General features: G+C 35.8%; 1 protein-coding gene across 1 annotated transcript in view; it reads left to right on the top strand.

The window, feature by feature from the left end:
- Nucleotides 1–24,905, top strand: part of ci (cubitus interruptus) — a 631,597-nt gene that overhangs the window by 511,733 nt on the left and 94,959 nt on the right. The window contains exon 3 of the mRNA XM_069819377.1: nt 13,677–13,954. Coding sequence (XP_069675478.1) covers nt 13,677–13,954 — 278 coding nt within the window. The remainder of the gene's footprint in view (nt 1–13,676; nt 13,955–24,905) is intronic.

The following is a 24,905-nucleotide window of genomic DNA, read 5'->3' as shown; positions in this document are numbered from 1 at the left end:
CTCCATTCTCCTGTAACTTCATCCCTCTTAGCCCCAAATATTTTCCTAAGCACCTTATTCTCAAACACCCTTAACCTATGTTCCTCTCTCAAAGTGAGAATCTAAGTTTCACAATCATATACAACAACCGGGTAATATAACTGTTTAATAAATTCTAACTTTAAGATTTTTTGACAGCAGACTGGATGATAAGAGCTTCTCAACCGAATAATAACAGGCATTTCCCATATTTATTCTGTGTTTAATTTCCTCCCGAGTATTATTTATAACAACAATAATAATAATAATAATAATAATAATAATGATAATAATAAGCAAATGAACATAAAACAAAATCAGCAAATGTCAACGTTTTATACAAATTGCAAGGAGTGTAATTATCATACCCATCGTCATAACAGCAACTGTAGTAGTCCGAAAGTACACGATGCAACATCTGGAATCCCTGCAGGCTTAGCAACAGTTACTCAGCACGCTGAAATCTAAAGGACTGAACACCTGTCTCTTTACAAGATTCACCACAAGAGAATCGTGCACGACTTTGGATTCTGTATCCGTCTTATGAGCACTGCAATAGATTTTATGAGATTAATATGATGTTGATATAATAATAATAATAATAATAATAATAATAATAATAATAATATAATAGTCCACCTCTGTTAGCACGTCTGATCGTAAAACTAGCGGGCCCGAGTTCAAATCCTGGTTTGGACAAGTTACCTGATTGAAGTTTCTTCCAGGTTTTTCCATCAACCCATTAAGAGCAAATGCTGGGCAACTTTCGGTGCTGAACCCTGGACTCTTCTCGCTAGCATCATCATCTTCTTCTCATTGAAACGCTAGATAATCACACCAGTTGATAAAGCGTCATAAAAGTAACTAATAATAATAGTAATAAATAATAATAGCGTTAGAATCTTCAACTGTTTGATTTTTACAATAGCCGAACACTTTGGTCATTTTGTTATGGTTGTTTATCATAGCACTCGATTATGGAAAAAATCTAGCATTAAAACACGCCTGTCATGACGCTATAAATCGTGCACAATTGGCCCTTTGGAGCTGGTATCAGAAAAGATTACCTAGCAAGTACTATTCCATGACGTCATCACCGCCATCACAGCTCAATTTTGTAAAACGTATCTGTAAGAAAAAGCTTCAAAACGACAACAAAATAGCATTGTCTTAGAAACGGTTATTTAGCAACCAGAATTTATTACGTCATATCCAGTACTTATGTCTACTACGTCATAACATTACATTTTGTAAATTTATAGTATTTTTTACATATTTTAATGCTAGAATAGCATAAAACGTTGCATGTAACACGTGTCTAATCTTCATTATAAACACTCATGAAATATTAGCTCGTTCCCTTACGCTCACACGCTAAACACACTCCTGCCATGATTACCTACATTATACATTAGTTACAGAAATTACTTCTAATTTTTTATTATATTTCCAAAGGTTACATATTAAAAGTTATGGGTGTAAATTTCATTGTGAATACTTGTTCAGATTTATGGCTTATTTATTTATTTTGTTTATTTATTTATTTATTTATTTATTTATTTATTTATTCATTTATTTATTTATTTATCTATTTATTTATTTATCTATTTATTTATTCTGGTGTAGTTAAGGCCATGAGGCCTTCTCTTCCACAACACCAGGAATACAAATACAATAATAGAAATAAACATAAAAAAATACATTACATACAAAGTAAAGCTACACAAGAAATAAAGAGAGAGAGAAAAAAACACTATAAACAAAGTAAAGCCACACAAAAATATACACAGGTTGCGGTCACACAAACTTTAAATGAGTGATTAAGTATCATAATTAATTGTATCCTAACTAATTAACTAATATAAACAAGAAACTTGCTATTTTAATCTATATTATTTCAATGTACCGAAGTACATATGATATTTCCATGCAGATATTCTGCGTCATCATACGATGAAAGAGTAATGGAACGGAGAAAAATTCTCTTCGGCGCCGGGATTTTCTCCGTTCCATTACTCTTTCATCGTATGATGACGCAGAATATCTGCATGGAAATATCATATGTACTTCGGTACATTGAAATAATATGTGATATGCGTAAATCACGAAGTGATTTAAGACGGCGCTTATTCCGTCGGATCCCGGCCAACTAGTCACTCATAACGAGTGCACCTCAGCACATGTGTGGACTTCGGTCCTATGTTCATAGACATCTATGACGTAGTGCAGAGGGCGGCCACTAGAGGGAACCCAAGAGTTGGAACTCAATCAGAGACAATTCTGTCCGACGCCGGGGTTGTATCCGGTGTGGCTTAGTGGATAAAGAATCAGCACGTAGAGCTGAAAACCCGGGTTCAAATCCCGGCGCCGGAGAGAATTTTTCTCCGTTCCATTACTCTTTCATCGTAATTTTAATCTAGATTAAAAAAGAAAAAAAAAACATCAATACTTCTAGCAATACCTAAAAACATTAACTAAGACAAAATTTTCTAATTTAATTTTGAATTGTGATAAAGTCCGGCAGTCCCTGACGTCATTAGGTAACGAATTCCAGAGGCAAGGTATTTCTACAGTATAGGAAGTTGAGTATAAATACGTTCTATGATGAGGGATAGAAAGAAGTGCTTGATGTCGGTTTCGAAGAGTTGTAAGAAATTGAAAGCGCGATAACAGATAATTCGGAGTAGAAGTATGCATATAGTTAATAAAGAGAAAATAATCATTAGGCCTAATGATATAACACATACATACCACTAATTTTATCACATTCTTAATCACAATCTTTATAAATAAGAACCAATTCCTTAAAAATCTAAACATCGCAATAACACCCAACCCAGAGCATGAACACTTCACGCAATTATAGGGCTCCTGTGAATCCCCTGTAACTTTTTAATGTCCGTGTTTTATCTTAGACAAATACCAGTTCTTTGTGCAAGAGATAGACTCCCCATCCAGTGCCAGGATTCGAATCTGGCTCAGCTGAATTAGTAGCACTCGAGCTGGTGTTATAATCTCGTTACATATTTATGAGATCCTATACTTTACTAGATCTCCAACTTTTCTTGGCATACTTGCGGTACATACATTTATAAGTGAACATGTTCTGGCGCCTCCATGAATACCTCGGGTTTACACGGCTTGAATCTGACTTCTAATTAAGTATAGATTAAGATGGAAGCATAGATCGCGGATTTGAAGCAGTGCCAACACAAATGTAGCCTGACAGCCGCTAATGATGGGATGACTTAGTGGTGTTTGGTTTCTGCTCACACTGAGAGGCATTCCTGTATTATCTAGCACAGCTAGCCGTGTGATAAACCCGGTGCGAGATTTTGGTCCAGTTATATAGAATAGCTGTTGGTAACGGTTCCAGTTGATAGGTTCTTCTTTCCTTATCTTCACCGATAATGGAACTGATAGGTAGGTCTATTGCGATGTTTTATATTTTAGGAATTGGTTCTTATTTATAAGGATTGCGATTGAGAATGTAATAAAATTAGTGGTATTTATGTGTTATATCATTAGGCCTAATGATTATTTTCTTTTTATTGACTATATGCCATAAATCTGTACAAGTATTTACAATGAAATTTACACCCATAACTTTTAATATGTAACCCTTGGAAATATAATACTTATTTACTTACCGGCTTTTAAGGAACCCGGAGGTTCATTGCCGCCCTCACATAAGCCCGCCATCGGTCCCTACCCTGAGCAAGATTAATCCAGTCTTTATCATCATATCCCACCTCCCTCAAATCCATTTTAATAGGCTATTATCTTCCTATCTACGTCTCGGCCTCCCCAAAGGCCTTTTCCCTCCGGCCACCCAACTAACACTCTATATGCATTTCTGGATTCGCCCATACGTGCTACATGCCCTGCCCATCTCAAACGTCTGGATTTAATGTTCCTAATTATGTCAGGTGAAGAATACAATGCGTGCAGTTCTGTGTTGTGTAACTTTCTCCATTCTCCTGTAACTTCATCCCTCATAGCCCCAAATATTTTTCTAAGCACCTTTTCTCAAATACCCTTAACCTATGTTCCTCTGTCAAAGTGAGAGTCCAAGTTTCACAACCATAAAGAACAACCGGTTGTATAACTGTTTTATAAATTCTAACTTTTAGATTTTTTGACAGCAGATTGGATGATAAAAGCTTCTCAACCGAATAATAACAGGCATTTCCCATATTTATTCTATGTTTAATTTCCTCCCGAGTATCATTTATATTTGTTACTGTTGTTCCCAGGTATTTGAATTTTCCCATCTCTTCAAAAGATAAATTTCCAATTTTTATATTTCCATTTCGTACAATATTCTGGTCACGAGACATATACTTAGTCTTTTCGGGATTTACTTCCAAACCTATCTCTTTACTTCAAGTAAAATTCCCGTGTTTTCCCTAATCGTTTGTGGATTTTCTCCTAACATATTCACGTCATCCGCATAGACAAGCAGCTGGTGTAACCCGTTCAATTCCAAACCCTGTCTGTTATCCTGAACTTTCCTAATGGCATACTCTAGAGCAAAGTTAAAAACTGAAGGTGATAGTGCATCTCCTTGCTTTAGCCCGCAGTGAATTGGAAACGCATCTGACAGAAACTGACCTATACGAACTCTGCTGTACGTTTCACTGAGACACATTTTAATTAATCAAACTAGATAATAATAATAATAATAATAATAATAATAATAATAATAATAATAATAATAATAATAATAATAATAATAATAATAATAATAATACACTAAATAGTCGATACCAAGGATCGATATGAAAGAAGTTGCCCACCCAAGAAGCGCGGGCGTAGTTTTTACTATTTAGACGTAAGTGTTGTAAACCGAACGTCAGCTGTAAATTTGTAGTTGTGGAAAGTGCGGGCCCCCTGCCAGCGCATCAAACTGTCATCGGCATTATTCCGTAACAACTCGCCTTATTTATCGTCTCTTTTATGGGAGAGAGGCCTCTCAATTACAGGCAACTGAAGCATCGGTGTCATCGTAACCCACAGATTTGGAAACTTTCCCGTTCCGGCCTTCATTTACGTTTCACCTTATCTTATTCTCACTGCCTTTCCTCTCGGAATAAAACTTCGGTCCTAGCTAATCCTTTGGCAGGTCCTTCCTGTAGCTCAGAAGAGCACCCGTCATGACATCAGGTCCTAAGCCTGTTCAAAGTTTGTTTACAGGTAAGAACTAGGAACCGTATTCTGTTCCAGGACGTAGCCTACGAAGATAAAGTTAGTTGTTCATAGACTATATTGGTGTGACGTCACATTTGGCGCGTGAAACAGGTACTATCAATCTTGTTTGTGCTGCAGTTGACGTTCTATTGATTATTCAAAATTGGACCTGAAACTGTTGGAAATGTATACGCAGACCTTTCCTACAATTTAAATTATTTCTTTATTTCATTTATTTTTATTTTATTTATTTATTATTTTTACTAGTACTGGCAGAGTTAAAGGGCATAAGACCTTCTCTTCCACTCAACCAATATGACAATAAGTTACATAGCAAATATAAATAACATCAATGCAGAAAACAATGGAATAATAATAATAATAATAATAATAATAATAATAATAATAATAGGAGCAAACTGTAGATGTGTTTAGATACGTGTAATTTTAAGAGTTAAACAATTACAATTTCGTCTTAAATAAGACAATTTGGACCGAAATAATTATTGATATAATAAGGGAAAATTGATATATTAAAAATAAATATTCTACAAAGTAATATTTAAAGAGAGACCGTATTCTAGAGACGAAAAGCAGTCTTTCTGACAATCGGCTTTTGAAAGTAATCAATGTCTGACAGCCCTTTACACTATGTACATTAAAATATTCTGTTTTCACTATTACACTACTCGTATTGTACAGAATTTACGAAATAAGTAGGCCTAAGTTATAATATTATGAAATAAAATATCTTGTATTTCAATACACAACACTGTACACAAGCTTATTATTGTAAACAATGTTTGATCAATGTAGATCTACATTCTTTATTATAGTGTAAATAATAAAAATAGCGCTAGTGTGGAGAGTGCAAATAATTTAAATTGTAAATATTAGTGCAATAAGCGGTCCTTGTTTTGTTCTGCCCCACTTGACGAAACAAGAGTCGCGTGAGCAGACAGTCAATGTACTTCGCTTGATAGAGCATGTGCGTCGTCTACTTAAAACTTTAGTAATGCTTAGACTATTGTTATAGTTATTGTTTTATAATTATTAATAATTATTATTTGGTAGTGATATGTTATTCGGCTTTAATGGCTTCTGATTTTCCAAGAAATGGATTTAATTCATATATTCTTATTTATATTTCTATCTTTTTAATTTTTATTTTTATTAATATAAATATTATGGGGAATAAGCTTTTTAATATATTTTTATAATTCTTTTTGTTTTTTAAGTAGTGTTGGTTTTATAATAACTATCAGTTTAAGTTTGTTAAAATGTTGTTTTGTTAATTTTTTATTTATTATCATTTAATTATTTTATTGAAATTGTTTATTAAATTATTATTTATTTGTAATTATGATGAAATTAGTAATTTATGTATTCGTATTTATGGAATTTTTGTTAAAATTTTAAAAGGAACTAGACAAAAATTGTTATTCTCGCAAGTTTATCAAAAACATCTTTTCTTGCATTTTAATATGGTATATGACCTGCCCACTGATTGGTTTTGAAGGGCCGCGGTATTTGGACCGTGCAAAGGTAGCGTAATCATTAGTCCTTTAATTGTGGGCTGAAATGAATGGTTGGACGAGGAATGAACTGTTTCTTATTATTTTTGTTGAATTTAATTTTTACGGTAAAAAGCTTAAATTTATTTATGGGAAGAGAAGATCCTATAGAGTTTATATATTATATTATATTATATTTATTTATTTATTTATTTATTTATTTTGTTTGTTTGAATATTTTATTTAGTATCTATTTAATATATTTTGTTGAGTTGATGAAAAGAATTAATTAACTATACATTATACACAATTCAATTCAATTCAATTTATTTGGCCATTAGACATACAGTTTTAGGCTTCGTCAGAATACATTGAAAAACATATAAATACATTAAAAAAAACACCAATAAAAGAAACAGTGAAATTTAAATAATACAATGAAAACATGAAATAATTTGAAACTTTTAAATTAAACAAAACTAACTAAATTGCAATTAAACTTATTTATTAAAATACAATTTCATACAAATTTGTGTTGAAAAACTCAGCTACAGAATAAAAAGGATTATTTAATAACCAATTGTAAAATCTAGTTTTGAAGCTAGTGATTGGTAATTTATAATATTCACTGGGGAGCTTATTATATTATTTCATCCCCATAATTAAAAAGTTTATGTTGCTCTTGTGTAATCTGCAATATTGAATATTAATTTGTTCACTATTTCTAATTTCATGATCATGTATATTGGCCACTAATGAGTAATTGTCGATATTTTGTCGAGTGTAAAGTACTAGGTCATATATATATATATATATATATATATATATATATATATATATATAAATTTATGATTGTTAAAATCCGTGATTGTCTGAAAAGTGGCCGACAATGTTCCAGATAGTTTGCTTTACATAAAATTCTAATGGCTGTCTTTTGTAAAATCAAGACGCTTCCAATTTTGGTTCCATTTCCCCAGACAATTAGGGCATATATATATATATATATATATATATATATATATATATATATATATATATATATGTACATAGGAATAGTAGATCCATTTTTGTTGATTATAAGTTTAAATTACCTTAGGGATAACAGCTTTACTAATATGCCTCATACTTTCCGTACTTTTTACGTGCTTAGCAATAGTCCAGAACCTTTATCACATTGCCGATGTTTATAGTTTAATTTGCTGAAATATCCCACTCAGTAGCATCATGATCTGAGGCAGTGATTCCCAAGCTTTTGGGTGTCACGGACCTATTAAAATTCATACTTCATATCCCCCGCGGTGGCTGAGTGGTCAGACCTTCAGCCTGTCAAGTCCCGGTAAGACCTGTGAAATATCCCACTCAGTAGCATCATGATCTGAGGCAGTGATTCCCAAGCTTTTGGGTGTCACGGGCCTATTAAAATTCATACTTCATATCCCCCGCGGTGGCTGAGTGGTCAGACCTTCAGCCTGTCAAGTCCCGGTAAGGCCTGGGTTTTAAAATGCATACTGACACTTGTGGCGGACAAGGTCGCAGTTGGAGTTATCCTTGCGGTTCTCCTGTTTTCCCATATTACACATCTACATCATTCCGTCAACATTTCTCCATTCCGTCATCATTACATAGCGTTTCATAGGGACTTGTTTAGGGATGAGTGAGGTTGTCTGTTCGACATCTGGTTACACCGTGTAGTCAGCCGGTGTGAGTTTAGAACTGTGCCAAGCTTGAGGATTAGCGCCATAGTTCTTGAATGGTCCCAGTGCTGGGTCATTGTGTTTCCCTCCCGAAATTCCATTCCGTTCCTTTCATACTTCATTTTGGATGACCCCTTTACAGTAAAATGTTTTGAATAATTTAGACCCATAAACATGTTCTACGTATTAAATAGTTGCATAACGTAGTGAATTAAACATTCTTAATGAATTCTTAGTGATATTAAATTTTAGTTTTAGCTTTTGAATATAAGCTGAAAGTATAAACACAAAAATGTTGTTGTATAGTGTTTTTCTAAGATAAATTAAATTAATTTTTTTTTTGACATAAGGTTAATAAATGGAATTGTTGATATTACCTTGCAGCGAAGTCTGGCTCACTTATAGGCGTACAAATTCCAACACAAAAGTCTTTACTTACTTACTTACTTACAAATGACTTTTAAAGAACCCAGAAGTCCACACCTGTGGAGTAACGGTTAGCGCGTCTGGCCGCGAAACCAGGTGGCCCGGGTTCGATTTCCGGTCGGGGCAAGTTACCTGGTTGAGGTATTTTCCGGGGTTTTCCCTCAACCCAATATGAGCGAATGCTGGTAACTTTCACTGTTGGACTCCGGACTCATTTCACCTGCGTATAGACTTATGGACCCATTTTTCGGCTACCACCTCAATTACATGCGCCGCCAAATTTAAAGATGTAATTTTAAGGGCTTATCTACAGAAATACCTCCGCAATATATACATTGTTTTAAAGAGCAAGTTTTGTGCTTTTTAAAACACAAAATAGAAAATATGATTTTTAAAATCTAATCACTACTCGGTAAGAGAGTTTAAAATGAAAATTTTAGTGTAGCCTGAGGTGAAGAGCAAAGTCCCATTCATACGCGCGAGCTGGGGACTGCAGTCCACGTGAGCCTTGTCTATTGTGAGGGGTTGGACTTATTTTAAGCCCGGCCGTAAAATATGAGCATACGTTGGATGAGATCTGGATAATGGCCAGACGTGTGACGTCCGTGGGCTGAGACACATTGACCCCAATCAACAGCGAGCCCATTGTACACGGCGACGCAACAAACAACCGATTCTCTTGGTTTTGGGTACGTAAACTAAACCAAACTGAAACTTCCGCGATCTTTTCTCATCGGATTATTCACAACGGTTTGGCTTCCTAGGGAAGGTATTGTACTGCAATATTTCTCCTTTAACACTGCACCGTGGTTAAGGATTTATGAAGAAATGTAGATGACGGCAGAAGAAACGGGACACCCCAAGTAAACTATTTACCAACATCAGTTGAAGGGTTCAGAACTGTAGTGGGCCAAACGCCAATTACTAAAACCGTAGAAAACAAGGGTTAAAATGAAGTTATTACCATAATTCAATGGAAATATATAGCAAGTAATATAAAGTATACAAAATGACCGTTTTTTGAAATTTTGCCGGCCTCTCCCGTCCAAACGCACGGGGACAGAGGGTTGTCCTTTACACTACAGATAGAGTTCGAGGAGCTCTATTCGACGCACTTATCAGCTTTATTCTCACTACACGTATTGCGGAGTTATGGCGCAAAGAATGTTGGCGGAATTTTTCTCGATTCGGGATTTCCATTTTGATGCTATCGTGTAAGAAGTAAGTCAAGGGGAAATACAGGACCTCTTAAAGCTTCATTGCTCATGTAAGATCTATGGAATAAAGTAACTGAATGAATAAATGCATACCGTTCCTCGGTATGGCCATTATTTCCGGGATTAGAGACTGAAATATTTTAGGTACCAAAAAAATAAGTGTAGAAAAAAGTGCGACGGATTTGCCCGATTTTAGTGGTGATTATTAGTGAACATGCGGGGATGCTACAGTTAAAAGGGCGGGTCTCTGAGCCTCTTCGTTCTCCTTGTGTAGAGAAAATTCTGTTTTGGAAAGTCAAAATGACCGTTTTTTTTTTATTTTGCCGGCCTCTCTCGTCCAAACGCACGGGGATAGAGAGTTGTCCTTTACACTGAAGAGAGAGTTCGAGGAGCTCTATTGGACGCACTTATCAGCTTTGTACCAAAAAAATAAGTATAGAAAAAAGTGCGACGGATTTTCCCGATTTTAGTGGTGATAAAGCTTATCCTGTTAAGTTGATGAATAAGTACTGATACGTCGGACGATATTAATTTTAGAACTCATTTTTATTTGGTTGTTTTGTCTTGTTTTGATTAATTCTTGCACCAGTCAGAATATTGAATGTTCCTTCTTTTTTGTAATGAAAATCACATTGAGTATGTCCTGTAAAGTTGACGAACAAATACTGATATCTGAGACGATATTAATTTTAGGACCCATGTTATTAGACTTCTTTTCTTGTTTTCTTAATAAACATTGGTCATTTTATACCTCAAACTGACTTGTTATTGGGGGTTTAATAACTTTGAATTATTGGGGATTTCTGAATTGGTTTCTGGTTTTAATGTTGAATATAGAAGATGTGGTTTTGCTTTATTTTTTTTTTTTTGCGACTATGCTACTGTTTTATTTATGAGTAGCCTATATTATTTTGTATAATTTTTTTAGGTAGTGATGCCAATTCTATATATATTTCTTATTTTAAACTTTCTTTTATTTATTTTATATTTTTGTTTGGATCCGTGGTACAAAATCTCGTTTTCATTTCTTTCTTGTTTTGATGGATACTACCAACTCTCAAAATATTGAATGTTTTCAACAGCCTGTATAAGTGCTTAAGATAATATATATCTATTTTTTTTTTTACAAAACGTGAGAGCTGGCAGTGTAAACTGCATTGCAATAACGTTCACTTTACGTTGGACAACATGGCTTACGCGTCGAATATAAATAGAAATGGTGTCAACTTTATATAAATGGTGGTGATCCAAGCACAACGCACAGCAGCTAAGAACTTCTCAGAAAATAAAAGACGTAAATTATCCTGTCAGATAATCTTTTATCTACAGGAGAGCGCCACGCAACCCCTACAACTGATATCCCGTCAGTAACAGATGAAGAATGATACAGCGTCATTCTTGATTGATTTATTTAATTAATTCCTGACGTCCTTGTTGACAGATACTCAGGGTTTTCGTATGTTACAGCCCTCATATTTAATACATTCTGCATTCTCCTGATTTGTAGCTGCCAATTATAAATGTGTTTAACGGTTGCGGATGCCGCAGGGGTCTGGATCTGCCGTGAATGTCAATTAGAAATGGACGTTGATGCTTAGGCCAATTCCAGGAATGGGAAATTATGAATGCGACATTTATTTCGATAAAATACGACAGATAGTAATAATGATTCAGACGGATTTATGAGTCGTAAAGCACTTAGTTGCTTTATATCAGTTTTATTCGACATTTTCCTTACTGTGACAAAGAATACTTCTAAGTACCACTAAGAACAACAATGGTACTAAAAATACTCCAGCCTTTATCGTATGCTGTAAAATGTTTACCGTAAGACGATTCGTCAAATAGTGATACTTGTTTACTTTATGTTTTCAAGGTATCTATAAAAGTATTATGATGGGGGGAAAACTATCTATTTCGAGATATTACATACATGTTTACATGTTTTGAGCATCCCCGATAACAGAAAAAATGTTTGTGCGAGATCGTGCGTATTTGCTTGCTTTCCGCACAAAACCAATACGCGGTAAGTGTGAAATACCTCATTCAGTATTCCCAACGTAACACACATAACAATTTCCCTCTTCTTACCGCTTAAGCGCGACATTCATTTTACTGCTTTAGGCTTTTAACATATTATTTTTAGAGACGTTTAACATAGTAATAATTATAAATTGGAAACTTACCACTGCAATTTCACCTAAATTGCACTGTTAATTTTTGTTTTTAAATATTTGCAAAAATTAAGTCAACTCTACAACACCACAAAAGTTACTGCGTTTGTAATGCAAGTAACATTAAGGAAGCCGTGAAAAATCAACAAGATTCCAGATGCCGATGTTATTACTGCAATATGTTATATAAATAATATTGTTAAAATATTAAAATGAAAAATAAATCATTACGTAACCTTACCGTTTGTTTTAAGTTCGCATTTATAGACTGGGGGAAAAAAAAGACAGACGTATATCACGGCCTGCTGGAATATAGTAAACACAGAAAACATTTTATAGCAACAATGTTGAATGAAGATAGATCTTTTTGTTTTTAAAAGTTGCCGTCATTGAACAGAAACCAAGATGGAGATTCCATTGCAACTAATTAGAAATTCCTCTTTCAGGTATGTAATAAACGATCTTCGCACAAAATAATGTACGATACACGAGCGGTATGTTTCTTTTCATGTTCTCGGAAATTAAAAAAGCTCAACTACGTTTCGCTTTTTCAAACTTTTCCTCGAACATGAAAACATCAACATACCGCTCTTGTAACGCATATTACTATTTTCGCATAGTCGTCTACTTAATACATTGCACCTTTATCCCACTCACAAGCAAACGTTCTGATGGGGTCAGATAAAAAAGATTAATTTTTTCTTCCACCATGTTAATTATGTCAAAAGAAGTGCTTATACAAATTTTGGCCACTCGACCGCAATTACGAGGGCCGTAAAAAATAAGTTTGCTAAGGGCAGCTAACACAAAAAAACACACACACACAATTTCATTGGACAAATTTATTGAAAGAGACACAGCAATTGTTGAGCTATTTTTCAAAATATTTTCCATCAATAAATAGACATTTCTCATATCATGGGATCGACAGAGAGAGGTGCAGACGCAGTCAAACGCTGGTTCCGATCTGAGGCGGCTGACTTCTACGACACAAAAATTGATCCCATGGTATGGCAAATGTCTCAATTCCAGTGGGGGATATGTTGGCAAATAGCGCAACAATTGCTGTATCTGTTTCAATAAATATTTCTATGCAATTGTGTTTTTTCTATAAACGGCCCCAGGGAAAATCACTTTCTTGACGGCCTCGTAATTGCGTTCGAGTGGCCAAAATTTGTATGAGCATTTCTTTTGACGTTTGACATGGTGGGTGGAAGAAATAAATTTAACTTTTTTATCTGCCTCCATCAGAACGTTTGCTTGTCAGTCGTAAATTTGATTGGAGTTTGAATGAAGTCTACCTGTTCAGACGTCCAGAGATTCCCTAATAGTGATGACGAAGACAATGATGATGATGATGATATCTTGGAATTTAACTTCCTGTACTGTAACCTTGCTTGGAACAGTCCATCAGCTAACGAACGTGATTTCTTGGTGTTGCAGGTTGCCCAGCAGTGGCTCAGGTTCGAATCTCTCGGAGCTCCAATTCCTGGCGGCGTCCCGGCGCGCCGCGGCGGCAGCTGCAGGGGCGGTGTTGCCCCCGGGGGCAGCTGGGGCCGCGGGGGCCGCCGGGGCTGCAGGGGGTGGCGTGGCAGTACCACCACCACCCCCACATCATCCCCCGGGCCCCGACTTCCACCCCGCGTACAGGCTCAACCCTTACATGGAGCACCTGTACTCATCTCTCCAGCAGCATTCTAGTCCTGCCGCCTCTATTCACGGTGAGTTGGGGTTTGGTACTCTGCAGAGTGATTTAGAAGGAAATGCTGGTATGCGAGGAGCAATGAAACATGTGTATCATTTTTGGTAGTTGAGGGAATGAAATTGTTTAAAGTTTAGCGAGGGATCAGTCTCAAATCATTATTTTTCTAAACCCGTCTTGTAAATTCGTATTTCTGGTAGAACTGTAAAGGAAAGACTAAATACGGAATCATTAGCTTCCAATAAGAACTGTGAGACACGAAAACAAGTTCCAAAATTAGTGTAAAATCTGCATTTGAGGAGCCTTCATGTCAGCTGCTGGAGCACACAGCAGTTCGTGATCCTTCATTTCTCATCCATTAGACCTGTGGGCTATACCAAATACAATAAAACCTGACAAGTTGACCGTCTCTGTAAAATGATCGCCTGTCTTAATTGGCCACATTTTGATCACAAATTTCCATTTGTTACTTATTTGCTTACTTACTGGCTTTTAAGGAACCCTGAAGTTCACTGCCGCCCTCACATAAGCCCGCCATAGGTCCCTATCCTGAGCAAGATTAATCCAGTCTCTACCACCATATCCCACCTCCCTCAAATCCATTTTAATATTATCTTCCCTCTACGTCTCGGCCTCTCCAGAGGTCTTTTTCCCTCCGGCCTCCCAACTAACACTCTATATGTATTTCTGGATTCGCCTATACGTGCTACATGCCCTGCCCATCTCAAACGTCTGGATTTAATGTTCCTAATTATGTCAGGTGAAGAATACAATGCGTACAGTTCTGTGTTGTGTAACTTTCTCTATTCTCCTGTAACTTCATCCCTCTTAGCCCCAAATATTTTCCTAAGCACCTTATTCTCAAACACCCTTAACCTATGTTCCTCTCTCAAAGTGAGAGTCCAAGTTTCACAAGCATAAAGAACAACCGGTAATATAACTGTTTTATAAATTCTAATTTTCAGATTTTTTGACAGCAGACTGGATGATAAAAGCTTCTCAACCGAATAATAACAGGCATTTCCCATATTTTGTTGTGTTTAATTTCCTCCCGAGTATCATTTATATTTGTTACTGTTGCTCCAAGATATTTGAACTTCTCCACCTCTTCAAAAGATAAATTTCCAATTTTTATATTTCCATTTCGTACAATATTCTCGTCACGAGACATAATCATAAGGTTCAAGTGCTAGTAAACAAAAATTGTATAGCATAGTTCAAACTTATTTTTGCGTCTTAAAATGTGAGTTAGCAGATACATTTCTGTGGGTACCTTGCTTCCAGAATTTACCGCTTCTCAGACTTTCAAAGAAGGGTTCGACCAAGGTCAACCTCTATTGTTGAAAGTACTAGGGTTTTGCCTAATGTTGTGAAAAATTCTCTTGTGTGGAGGAATTGCATTTGAAGGGTTTCATCCTTAGTAAGTTCCATTCCTCTGATGTTTTGATACAGACAGCGTACTCAAAATAATTAGATCACAGAAACTGCAAAGAACATGTGAAAACATGTGACTTTCAGACGCAGTTATAACTCAACTTTTAGGCCCGGTTTCTTCAATCTTTGTTAAAATGCACATAACATAGCGTTAATTAACTATAAGTTAAAAGTATGAATTGCTGTTAAAAATATTGCGTTTCTTCAACTTTACATTTCACATTTTAGCATTCTATTTGTTAACTCTCTGTTAGGACCAGAGATTCTAGAGTTTAATCATAACCTATAACCAAGTATAGGCTCAATTCTGTTTTCTGAACTCGTGACAATTTCGATTCTCGCTTGTTTCCGTCGTTTGATTCAGAGAGGATAGAAGTCTCTCTATTCTCTCAGGTATGATTTCTGCTTCTTTAAGTCGTCTGTATCACAATAGCGTGGAGCGGCGTATTGATATTGCTGTTGTGAAATGGAAAACACTGGAACAAAAAGAAATCGTGGGACTGATTTCTCTTTGTTCGAGAGAAGCCTTCTGCTGGAAATTATTTCGCAGTATAAACCAATTAATGAGAATAAACAAACAAACGGATCTACGTTGAAAGCGAAAAGTGAGGCGTGGCAGAAAGTAGCCTATATCTTTGTATGGACATGTTCTGACAAATCACATAAATAATCCCCTCTGTTTATGTATTCATGGATATCATTTTCTAAATAATCAAAATATAGAAGTTCAACATCTATCGCACCAGCCATATTGGAGTTAAATGATTTAATTGCATGAAATTGGGCAGTTAAAATAACGTAGGTTTTAACAGCCTGTTAGTACTAACAGTAGTTGAAGAAATGCTTCAAGTGTTAAATTTACAGTTAAAATAAAATAACACCAGTGGCGTAGCATGAAATTTTGAGCAGGGGAAGCTAACTCAAGTTGTCTTTCATACAATATGAGAAAATGTATTACAAAAATACAGTCTTAAAATAAATAGTAGTCAATTTCAAGTCAGCAGTCGAAGATTGGTTGGAACCTCGTAAGTAACACCAATAAGGCATGACCTCAAATGATACGTAATAAAATACGATTTCACGGTTTACACATATCTCTAACAAATAGACACGTATACGTATAACATTAGCTCACTCCCTGTCATACTTAGAGAAATCACAATATTAGTATCATTACGTAAGTATGCGTCTGTCTTTTGGTTGTGTCCTTCATTGACAGCAAGGAAGACGGTCATTTGTTTTTTAAATCACACTTCTGTTCGTAAGTCAGTCTTGATAATACAATTGTCCTAAAAAAATTCAAGTAAATTGGTGTCAGGAACTGTTATTTCGCTCATTATTTATTATATCAGCCACAATGCACACTAACACTTCAACTGAACTCAACTGACGAAAAGGGATAACTCGGAAACTACTTATTTTAAATGTGAAAGCTAGCTTCTTTTCGAGCCTTGCGACTAGGGTAGTTTAAAAGGGATGGAAAATCTGCGGGGTGAATTACACAGAAGAAACCGGTCTGCTTGGAAGCTGGTGTGTGCAGGCTTCTTGTTTGCTGCTGCATCACAAATAATCCTGAGCTGCCGCATCACAATATTTAACGCGTAAATATAAATTATATTAAAATTAATAAATAATTTTCTCCATAAACTGGAGGTTTATTGTGAAATTATTATTAACTGGGGAAGCTAAGCTTTTTAGCTTACATTGACGCTACGCCACTGAATAACACACTGTTATAATTTAACAAAGGTTGAAGAAACCGGGCCTATATCTATTGACATGTGTCGTTAAGAGGACATTTTAATGTGTACGGTCTGCACGTATTCCTTCCTGGACTACAAGAACTAACCGTATTAAATCAGCACGTGCAGTAACACTTTGACACCTGCCCCATTCATGGCCTGCAGCCCGCATTGAAGATAGTCCGGAAGTGATAGCATGTAGAACACGCTGTTATGTAGCACATATTGTGTTAATCGGCGCAATCTCAGTGCTGGTGGGGGGTAACACGTGTTCCAGTGTCTCCGGATATGCGGGAAGATAGCATTTCATAACGTATCAGCAATCAACGCATGTTGAAAGAGATACGAGGGATATCGGAATGAGATAGGGCGGCTTGGATTCCGAGACGAGCTTCTCATCTTTCAACCAGAGCGAATGCATAACATTTTTGTCCTCTAGATCTTCATGCGCGGAATCACAGCCGATGTGTACTACTTACCTGCACAGACCAAAGTTTCAGTTTATTTAAACTATTAGTAGTCAGTGTATAGCAAGAAGGACATATTAATTGCTACTTTGCGCTGTATTTTACAGAATGTTTAGTTTAACCCTCATTACCCATTTTTGACTTACACCACTTCTGCTCTGAACGACTCATTTATTATCATAATACACTGCTCTCTTAAATTGATTAGATTAGATTAGATTAGATTAGATTAGATTTATTTATTTAACCTGGTAGAGATAAGGCCGTCAGGCCTTCTCTGCCCCTCTACCAGGGGATTACAACTATAACATGAACAATAAGATTACAATTAATATTAAATTTACAATTACAATTACAATAAAAATTAAAGTACGACAAGAATACCTGATTAATGAAAGCTAGACATTTTATCATAGAAGTTAAGAACAAAGAATATTTTTGTATTTACTAAATTACAAATTAAACCTACAATAACAAAATTCTATAGTGATGAAATTACCGGATATTGAGATATTTTGTGGTAGATTAAAAGAACTATTTACAAGAAACCATGTCTGAACGAGTCTCAATTACTGACCAAGTGCCTAGTAAGTTTGCGTTTGAATTGAATTTTATTTCGACAGTCCCTGATGCTAGCAGGTAACGAATTCCAGAGTCTTGGCAGGGCTATTGTGAAAGAGGATGAGTATGAGGAGGTGCGATGGGATGGTATTGTTAGTATTGTTTCATGGCGAGAGCGTGTCTTCAGATTGTGGTGGGAAGAAAGGTAAGTTAGGTTAGGTTAGGTTAGGTTAGGTTAGGTTAGGTGCTGAGCATATTGAGAATTAAATCAATGGCTGTTCCAAAACACACTATGAAATGCTTCATATAAAACGATTTTATTTTTATTTCGAAAAGGAAGCAAAAACGAGCAAAATTGTTTTAAGCTTCTTTTGTTTGAAATATTTCAAAGAATAACTCCTGAAATTATTGACATTACTTACGGTTCATCTTATATACAGACACAAGATCGTACGCAACTGTAACTGGCCTTTTATGTCCGAGGTTGCGGATTCGATCCCGAGCCAGGTCGATGGCATTTAAGTGTGCTTAAATGTGACAGGGTCATTTCAGTAGATTTACTGGCGTGTAAAAGAACTCCTGCGGGACAAAATTCCGGCACACCGGCGACGCTGATATAACGTCTCCTGTTGCGAGCGTTGTTAAATAAAAAAAAATTATAACATAACGCATCTATAATATTTTTCTCCCAACTCCCGTTCCTTGCCATATTGTCGTTGTCAAGTCAGTGCCTGTAGGGAATAGAAGCACGGTCCCTTCCTGGGAAGTCACCGGTCGACTGAGCCAGGGCCGTGCCATGTGGCGAGCGTTGAGAGAAATTCGGTCCACGTGGAAAGGTGTTCTCCGGAATGGAATGCACAGTTGTTGCCATAATTCAAAAATTCACTTTACTTAGGCTTTAAACAAGAAATTGAGATGAAATCTACTGCAGACGATTGACCGTGAGTCCCTCCTCCCATTTTTGCAGCTTCAAGCGAAACATCAAAAGCAACAACCTGGAGCCTGGATGCTGCCAACACGCTCTCCATCTTTGTGCTAATGAAAGGCTTGCCGACCTGGTGTTACACCAGCCTGTGTATCAAACAGTGCACCATTAATATAAGACAGTAATGTTATTTATCCCCTGTTTCTTTTAAGTGCCTTTATGATATTTCCACATATATTTCAGAGCAAGTGGACATATCAGTGTTGCCATATTTAGCGATAAGTCGCTAAATCTAGGGATTTTTGAATCAGTCTCGGCAACAAATTTTGTAAAATACAATTAGCAACTTTTCTTCTGATTTTTGTATTCCATTTTTCCCTTTCTTTTAAGTTAAAACATTCAACTGAAATCATGCACTTCTTAGTTTTAGAAGAGGCGTCTAATAATTCATACGTGAAAGCCCTGATCTCATATATTCGTGATCAGGGTGAAAGATGCTGATTCAATGATTCTCACGGGTTAAGTCTCTCTCTCAATGCTACTGCTCCAACACCGATAAACGGCGGCAACTTTGATTGGCACGTGACGAGTAGCGAGCTCCAACTATTTCTTGGTTCTTCCCCCGAACCGACCCGAGGCAATTGAGTTTTGGAATTCTGTGCCGATAGTATTGTATTGTATTGTATTGTATTTATTAACATTCCATGGTATTCATACATGCTTACAGCTAGAATATGGAACAAGTCAAAAAACTTAATACTATTATAAAATCTTAATTTATAGTGGAAATATATACAGAGGAGATTTACAATATTGTCTACTAGTACAACACATAGTTTTAGTATCAATTTCATGAAGTGTTATTGAATGTCATGTATTCACCTACAGAATAGAAGGCATGAGAAATTAGGTAGTTCTTTAATTTGGCCCTAAATAATTTTATGTTTTGAGTTTCATTTTTTATATCGATAGGGAGGCTATTAAAAATGTTTACTGCCATATAACGCACTCCTTTTTGATAGCACGATAGACTTGCCGATGGAGTATGAAAGTCATTTTTTGACGTGTATTTATGCTATGAACTGTTGAATTAGTTACAAAGTTTTCACGATTACATACGAGGAAGATTATTAATGAAAAGATATACTGACAACCCATGGGCATTTTTTTGTAGTTTTTTTAAAATAGTCCTACAAGATTCCCTAGATTTGGCACCTATTATTATTCTAATTACTCTTTTTTTGTAATAGAAATATACTGTTACTATCCGTGGAATTTCCTCAGAATATTATTCCAAAACTCATTACCGAGTGGAAGTATGCAAAGTATATTGTTTTTAAGGTATTGATATTTACTATCTTTTGCATAGATCTAATAGCAAAACAAGCTGAATTTAGTTTGGGGGTAATTTCTTTAACATGATTTTTCCAATTTAACACATTATCGATTTTTAAGCCAAGAAATTTGGTTGTTCTTGTTTCTAATAGGGATCTATTATTAATTATTGCGCTAGAAATTTGGGAGGTTGAATTTGGACAGGATTTAAATTGAATTATGTCAGTTTTATTACAATTTAATACTAATTTATTGACTGAGAACCAGTCACATATTTTGAAGAGAATTTCCTCTGTTGAAGATTGGAATGTGTTGGAGTTATTGGCTGTAATTACTATACTTGTGTCATCTGCAAATAATATGGGATGACGTACATATTTTATTAGGGGGAGCAAGATCATTTATAAACACTGGAAATAGTAGGGGACTGTAGTTTTTGCTGGTTTTAATATAGTTTAATATATAAGATTTAAAAAGTGTTAGATTTCACACAAAAAATTGTGGTCAAATGCTTGGGTGAAAATTTCCACACTTACAATTTGCCAGAAAGTGTAGTGTCAATGATTGGATCAAGTGCAGTGTATTCACAATCAGCTGTTCCCACAGCTTCCACCTCTACGTAACAGCCGTCAACAACACAACCAGACTCCGCAGAAGAGGGTGACGGCGAGGAAATGATAATTTTTATTCACATATGAATGTTTTTCTTATTTTATTTAGTGATATTTATTAATTTTTAGCGACATTTCTGGGGATTTTTTTAAACAAACTTTGGAGAGATTTACCTACTTTTTGTTGAAAAGTTAGCGAGATTGTAAAGCGATATGTTGGCAACAGTGGGACATGTAAATCCGAGAAAGAGAAGCAAGGAACGCAAGAGATAGAAGAGGTTGACGCTCTTGTCCTTTGATGAACTCCGTAGTTGTTTTCATGCAGAATTCTGTGGTGTTTGGGTAAAGGGAGATAAGTAAAAACAATGAGTTCGGAGATAAATGAAAATTAAACTTGGAACCCTTATTACAAATAATTTTCTACACAAATAAAACACATCAACTGCTAGTATTCTTTGATTTTTGCACACCCACTTCTATAATTTAACTTGTGTGTTCATCTGGAGAACAAGATTCCACCTGCACAAAAAAAATGACATATCCTTTTTACCCGAACACCACAGAATTTATGTAAAAGACTGCAACATCAATATGCTGGTTGAACTGTAAGTAATGTACGGTAATTAATTTCTAGGGGTTAGTCTTTGAGTTATTTCAAACAAAAAAGTTTAATACAATTTTCCTCGTTTTTTCTTCCTTTCCTAGATAAAAATTGTTTTATATGAAACATTTCATAGCGTGTTTTGGGAAAGCCACTCACTTAATTCCCAATGTACTCAGTCAACAAGGAAGCAGTGTATTATGATAATAAATGATAGAAAGAATTTTAGTTTTGTCATTTAAATATGCAGAAATTTGATGCGAACAAATATAACATTGTAAAATTCCTTTTCAGAACGAAAACTAACATTTCATTCATTCATTTAGTGTTCTGTCCAAGGACAGGTATTTCACTGCAAACCCAGCTTTCTCCAGTCTTTTCTATTTTCTGCCTTCCTCTTTGTTTCCTCATATATATATATATATATATATATATATATATATATATTAATGTCGTCTATCATCTGATACCTTCTTCTACCGTCTTTTGATTTGATTTCTGTGGTAGTAAGTTAGTAAACTATATTTATAAATTTCTTCAATAATTAATACTTTAAAATCTAAATAAATTAAATTTGTTGAGTAATCCATATCTTTGGTCAGACAAATTTTTATTAATTTTCTGTGTAATAAAATTAATGGATTATGTACTGATGATGCTACTCCATCCCAATTTATTATACCATATTGTATTAATGATTGTACCAAAGCTACAAATATTATTCTCAATGTCTCCTTAGTGATAAAATTTCGAAGTATTATGAATTTATAAATTGTCTTTCTTATACTTGTACACATGAAATCAATTTGTTTATCCCAACGTAAATGTTGATCTATAATAATTCCTAAATATTTAACTTGTATGGAAGGTGTTAGGTGTGGGCAATTGCAATTGAAGAGTCCACTGCAAGAATGATGGATGTCATTTGAAATACATTTTGCAGGAGAAGCAATTGAAAGTTTGAAATGCTTAGCGCTCAAAATTTAACTGTGATTTTACGATCATTACTGGACAATGACTATCAGTGTTAATGCCATATAACTCTCTATGTACATTCTCTATGTCTTAAGCTATGCATTGACAGTCTTGGTTCATTTTCGACAAGAATGTGACACCCATCATTCTTGCAGTGGACTCTTCAATTGAGATTTTTCACACAATTCTGAATGAATGAATGATTGAATGAATGAATGAAGAATGAATGAATGAATGAATGGATGGATGGACTGGTGGACGAATGAATGAATGGCTGGTGGACGAAGGAACGAATGAATGTACGGATGGACTGGTGGACGAAGGAACGAATGAATGAATGGCTGGTGGACGAAGGAACGAATGAATGAATGGCTGGTGGACGAAGGAACGAATGAATGAGTGAATGAATGAATGAATGGCTGGTGGACGAAGGAACGAATGAATGAGTGAATGAATGAATGGCTGGTGGACGAAGGAAAGAATGAATGAATGGCTGGTGGACGAAGGAACGAATGAATGAGTGAATGAATGAATGGCTGGTGGACGAAGGAACGAATGAATGAGTGAATGAATGAATGGCTGGTGGACGAAGGAACGAATGAATGAATGGCTGGTGGACGAAGGAACGAATGAATGAATGGCTGGTGGACGAAGGAAGGAACGAATGAATGAATGGCTGGTGGATGAAGGAACGAATGAATGAGTGAATGAATGAATGGCTGGTGGACGAAGGAACGAATGAATGTACGGATGGACTGGTGGACGAAGGAACGAATGAATGAATGGCTGGTGGACGAAGGAACGAATGAATGAGTGAATGAATGAATGAATGAGTGAATGAATGAATGGCTGGTGGACGAAGGAACGAATGAATGAATTGCTGGTGGACGAAGGAACGAATGAATGAATGAATTAATTAATTAATTAATTAATGGCTGGTGGACGAAGGAACGAATGGATGTACGGATGGGCTGGTGGACGAAGGAACGAATGAATGAGTGAATGAATGAATGAATGGCTGGTGGACGAAGGAACGAATGGATGTACGGATGGACTGGTGGACGAAGGAACGGATGAATGAGTGAATGAATGAATGAATGAATGAATGAATGAATGAATGAATGGCTGGTGGACGAAGGAACGAATGGATGTACGGATGGGCTGGTGGATGAAGGAACGAATGAATGAGTGAATGAGTGAATGAATGAATGAATGAATGAATGAATGGCTGGTGGACGAAGGAACGAGTGGATGTACGGGTGGACGAAGGAACGAATGAATGAGTGAATGAATGAATGAATGGCTGGTGGACGAAGGAACGAATGGATGTACGGATGGACTGGTGGACGAAGGAACGAATGAATGAGTGAATGAATGAATGAATGAATGAATGAATGTATGAATGAATGAATTAATGAATGAATGGCTGGTGAACAAAGGAACGAATGAATGAATGGATGTACGGTTGGACTGGTGGACGAAGGAACGAATGAAGGAATGAACGAATGAATGTATGAATGAATGGCTGGCTGGTGGACGAAGGAACGAATGAATGAATGGATGTACGGGTGGACTGGTGGACGAAGGAACGAATGAATGAATGAACGAACGAATGAATGAATGAATTCATGTATGGATTGGGGAAAAAGGTTTTTGTATCATATATATAGACTATGTATATATATATATATATATGAATATCAAATAAAATACACTACAGTACAGTGTTAAGAAGAGTACATATTGTACGTTAATTTTAATTCTGGAGTAGACATTTCAGGAAATATTTCTGATTTCCTCAAACCCGCTCTCAATTTTTTGCACCTCCAACTGTTCTCTTTATTTAAGGATCTACCTTCGATTCTAGATTCCCTCTCCATTTTATTCCGAGTAGCGATTTCCATTATTTTTTGCTTCAGTTTTAAACACAAGTGCAGATGAACACAAAAAAGAATCTCATTTGTAGGTAATGTTAAAACATTATCATTATGCCTGTGATTTCAAGCGGGGCTTGGAAGCAACCTTTGCTGATTGAGAGACTGATGGCTTTATTAGCAACTTCCTAACCGCACTATCATCGCAGGTAAAAACGCAAAAAGCAATTGAAAGGAACGAGTTCTTCCCACTTAAATATGTACAAACTGCAAGCCGTGCCAGGCCACACACAACCTGAAATGTAATAATGAAGTAACGTAACTTGGCTTCATCTCCGAGTAGAACTGTATTATAACAGAGCGGATGTAAAGTCGCGTCACCATGGATACAAAGTATGATTCCGTTTACATAGGCCTATACCGCTAACAGAGGAAAGTTATATCA

This window comes from Periplaneta americana, chromosome 2 (genome assembly GCF_040183065.1).
Source record: "Periplaneta americana isolate PAMFEO1 chromosome 2, P.americana_PAMFEO1_priV1, whole genome shotgun sequence".
Classification (NCBI taxonomy): Eukaryota; Metazoa; Arthropoda; class Insecta; order Blattodea; family Blattidae; genus Periplaneta; species Periplaneta americana.
This window is presented reverse-complemented; position numbering and strand designations above follow the sequence as displayed.